At 43.0% G+C, this 4,704-nt stretch overlaps 1 protein-coding gene across 1 annotated transcript in view; it reads left to right on the forward strand.

The window, feature by feature from the left end:
* The window catches only part of LOC106883714 (nonsense-mediated mRNA decay factor SMG7), a 68,760-nt gene that overhangs the window by 58,280 nt on the left and 5,776 nt on the right, over positions 1 to 4,704 (forward strand). Inside the window, exons 20-24 of the mRNA XM_014934861.2 lie at positions 9 to 530; positions 1,727 to 1,789; positions 2,617 to 2,660; positions 2,946 to 3,073; positions 3,916 to 4,202. Coding sequence (XP_014790347.1) covers positions 9 to 530; positions 1,727 to 1,789; positions 2,617 to 2,660; positions 2,946 to 3,073; positions 3,916 to 4,202 — 1,044 coding nt within the window. The remainder of the gene's footprint in view (positions 1 to 8; positions 531 to 1,726; positions 1,790 to 2,616; positions 2,661 to 2,945; positions 3,074 to 3,915; positions 4,203 to 4,704) is intronic.

Raw genomic sequence — 4,704 nt, forward strand, 5'->3', positions numbered from 1 at the left:
TCCCTTCCTCTCAGTCATTCTTGCCGCCATCATCAAAGTTCCCCGCTGCAGTCCCCACTCAGTCTGCAAACAGTGGGGGACCCTTGAGTAATCACCAGTTCCTGAATTTTACAAACCAGCCTTCCCCACCTGGGCCGCCTGCTCCTCCTCACTACCCACAGGCTTTCGGCCCTTCGGCTGGCGAAACCCTGAAAGGGCAGAAGTCGTCTAGCAGTATGCAATGCCAGAAGTCGACGCCATCACCCATTGGGGGTCCATTGAGTGGACCCCAACAGAACCCTTCTCCACAGCAGCAGCAAGGTTTGGGGCAATCAGCAGCAGCATCAGCAGCAGCACAGAGTCAAGTGCACCCAGACACTCTAAATAAGTCATTGCTGAACTCATTGTCACAAAGTTTAGCCCTATCTCTAGCCGAGGGTTGTTCTCCCACTGAGGACATGGAACATAGCGAGCTTCAACAACCGTGTGATGACTTCACTACGGATCCTTCAGACATCTTGGGTGGTTTCTCTCATTTAGTTGCTATTCAGGTTAGTCTTAACCAGTTCTTTATCTATCTCTGTCTGTTTGCCTTTCTCTTTCTCTCTATCAATCTGTCTACCTATCTATCTATCTATCTATCTATCTGTCTGTCTGTCTCTCTCTATCTGTCTCTCTCTCTATCTATCTACCTATCTACCTATCTACCTATCTATCTATCTATCTGTCTGTCTGTCTACCTGTCTGTCTGTTTCTCTCTATCTGTCTATCTCTCTATCTATCTGTCTGTCTCTCTCTATCTATCTACCTACCTATCTATCTATCTATCTATCTATCTACCTACCTACCTACCTACCTACCTATCTATCTATCTATCTATCTATCTATCTACCTATCTATCTATCTATCTACCTATCTATCTATCTACCTATCTATCTATCTATCTATCTCCATCTACCTACCTACCTATCTGTCTGTCTTTCGTATCTACCTACCTACACCTACTTCTCTATCTATCCTTCATTTGCTCTGTCTATCTGTCTTTCCCTCACATCTGATTTCTCACTCTTTTTTCTGTCTCTCTCCTCCTCCTCCTCTCTTGTTATCTGTCTGTCTATCTATTGCTCTCTTATTCACAATGTGTCTGCCTTGTTTATCTTCCCTTTGTGAGCTCTCCCCATTCTTTCCTCATTTTGTTTATGACCATATCTAGCTATAAAGATGTGTCATTGAACTATAAAGATATGATCCACTTTGCATCCAAAATTGTGTGGTTTAGCTCACTTCCCAACCACATGGTTCTGTGTTCAGTTCCACTGCAAGGCACCTTGAGCAAGTGTCTTCTACTATAACCCTGAGCCAACCCAAAGCCTTGTGAGTGGATTTGGTAGACGGAAACTGAAAAAAGCTCATCATGCAGGCAGTGCCCTTTGTTTCCAGTCTTCCCTGAAAACATGTCCAACCATGAGGGAATTAGGTGAGGATTGGTGACGGGAAGAGCATCCACCCATAGAAAATCTGCCACAATAAATTCTGTCCAGCCATGTAAGCGTTTAAGAATGGATGTTAAAATGATGGTGATGGCGATGAAATACTTGTCTCCAATGATTAGCCACTCCTTATATGCCCTTCCCTTCGAAAAATAATGATAAATAAAAATAGATTTAAAACTTTATTAAGAAAATTTTTTATGTAATCTAAATTAATTCTATACAACTAATTTCTGTGTATTTTTTCTCGTTTGCAGCCACCTAAACCCAGCCAGCTTGATTTTCTAGCTTCTTCGAAACCCTTCCAAGGACACGCTGAAGTAAGTGGAAACTCACTTAAATATGAATGTTTTATGCTTAACCCTTTAGCATTTAATCTGGCCATATCCAGCCCAAATAGTCTACCTATTTTATGCTCGTACTGGTCAGATCCAACCTCTCACACATATCCTACAATGTCATTCTAAAAACAAGCAGTCACATCAAAATCTTGAAGCTACAATGTATATATACATATGACAGGATTCCATACAATCTCCATCTACCAAAATCAATCACAAAGCTTTGTCCAGCTCCAGGGACTGGACCTGAAACCACGTGGTTGCTCCTTAACCCATTCATGCCTATGCCTGAATGTGTATGTGTTGGTATGGGGTGTAAAAATCAGTGCGTTGAACAAAGATACTTGCAGGTATTATGATGAATCTTGGTTGTTTTTTTTTTAACACCTGGTCAGCTTTTATCTTTTGAATAGATATTGTAGGGCCGTGTGTAGGTAGGGAACCAGGATCTCCCCACACACTGATCAACTGTTTGTTGTGTAGCAACATAGCTAAGTGATTTGGACTGACTGGGAAGTAAGGAATCCAGTGTGGTCACATGTGAGGATGTGCCATATCTTCTTGACAGACAGATTTTCTATAAATCTATGGCGGAAACGACCAAGGTGTGTGTGTGTGTGTAGGTGTGTAGTAAGAGGTAGGGTGACAAGAAAACTGTTGATTTCTATGTCTTCAGGATTGCTAATTATCAGCAAGGTACTAGATTGAGTTACATGCTAGGTAAGCCATCATCATCATCATAACTAATTGCTATAAGTATCATCACTGTCTCTTATTAATCGTCTTTTATTTTCTGATTTAATTAGGGAGTTCCGAAACCTGACAGTCCCTTAGCAGCATCAGAGAAAAGGTGAGTAGTGTGCATGCGCACTCTTTCTTTTCCCCCCCCTCCCCCGCCTACACACATTACTGCTATCACAACCTCCACCACCACCACTACTACTACTATCATTACTATCACCACCACTACTATTATTAATACTAATATTACTATTACTACTACAACCACAACCATTCATCAGCAACACCATCACCACCACCAACATCATTATCATCACCACCACCACCACCACCATCATCATTATGTAACATTGATATATATATAAATATGTATGTCTGTGTGTCTCTTTTCCAGTTTACTTGGTACTGAAGGAGAATGTCTGTCAGGTCCCAGTCATGAAATGAACTCACAACCTGGAACTTACTCCCTGTTTAGTTCCTCACCTTGGTCAGTCCATATCACTGCTGCCGGAGATTCTAAGAGTAAGTACAAAACACACACACACACACACACACACGGTATTGCCTGTTGGACAGGGGTAAGATGTTTGACAGGCGAGGCAGGTGGGCCATTATTGGGGAGGGAAAGGTTTGATTGAGAAATTTGTTACTTCCCAAATATGTGAAGATGTGTGGCCTTAGTGGTTAGGGCGTTGCACTTACAATCGCGAGATCGTGGGTTCAATTCCCAGACTGAGCAGTGCGATGGGTTTTTGAGCAAAACACTTTGTTTCACACTGCTCCTGTCCACTCTGCTGGCAAAAATGGGTAATCCTGCGACAGACTGAACTCCTGGTCAGAGGGAGTGTTGGCCTGATTGCCTGGCCAGCAGGGTGGCATCATTTGAAAGCTAAAAAAAAACCATGTAAAGCGCATTGTGACCAGCGATGTATAACAACATTTGATAGTCTGGTTGATCTCAGTAAACAGAAACTGTTTACTTTAAATTTGATTCCTGATAAACTCATGTTTATCTTTGACATTACCTGCAATCTCTGAGCATAATATGCTTGCATGTGTATGTCCAGGGTTAAAACATAGGTAATTATACCAGTAGTATAATGGATACTTTTATCCCTGAGACGCTCATTCCAACCTCTAACTCTATTAACCTATATATATATATATGCACATACACGGTGGGCTTCTTTCGGTTTCCATCTACTCAATCCACTCTCAAGGCTTTGCTTGGCCTGAAGCTGTAGTAGAAGAAACAATAGGACTGAACCCAAAACCATGTAGCTGGGAAGCAAGCTTTTTACCACACAGCCAAACCACTCCTGCGCCTCTCCTTTCATTTATCTATTTTATATTTCTACTTGAAGGTCTGGGATCATCTCCGTTCTCATCGCAGGCAAGTAGCATCCGCAACTCACCGGACCCGTTATCCGAGACCTACTGCACCGAATCCAGCATGGTGACCCCAACTTTTGCCAGTGGCTTCGGTTTCTCCTTTTCATCTGCCAACGACCACTGGGGTTCTTCACCACCGGCCCCGGCACCTCTTCAGTCTACTCCACCTAATGCTGCTGCTGCTGCTCCCCCCCCTCCAGTGCCCACAGGACCTCCTGGAGGAGCCACGTCGTCATACTTATTCCAGGGAAACCTCCAAGTAAGAGGATTCTCTTTGTTTTGGTTTGGTTTGAAAATGAAACAAAAAAAAAACAAAATTGTCAAAACAACATAAGTAAACAACCTTTTACGTTGGTTTTAGAAGCGTTGAATATGTATCGTATTGTGCAACCAAGAAAGTAATATTTTAAACACAGCATGGCTGTGAAAACAGCAAAAAGATTTGGTGTTATTACCCTTATAAGGGAGGCGCAATGGCCCAGTGGTTAGGGCAGCGGACTCGCGGTCATAGGATTGCGGTTACGATTCCCAGACCGGGCGTTGTAAGTGTTTATTGAGCGAAAGCACTTAAAACTCCACGAGACTCTGGCAGGGGATGGTGTCGAACCCTGCTGGACTCTTTCACCACAGCTTTCTCTCACTCTTACTTCCTGTTTCTGTGGTACCTGTATTTCAAAGGGGCCAGCCTTGTCACACTGTGTCACGCTGAATATCCCCGAGAACTACGTTAAGGGTACACGTGTCTGTGGAGTGCTCAGCCA

The sequence above is a fragment of the Octopus bimaculoides genome, chromosome 22 (assembly GCF_001194135.2).
Source record: "Octopus bimaculoides isolate UCB-OBI-ISO-001 chromosome 22, ASM119413v2, whole genome shotgun sequence".
Taxonomy (NCBI): domain Eukaryota; kingdom Metazoa; phylum Mollusca; class Cephalopoda; order Octopoda; family Octopodidae; genus Octopus; species Octopus bimaculoides.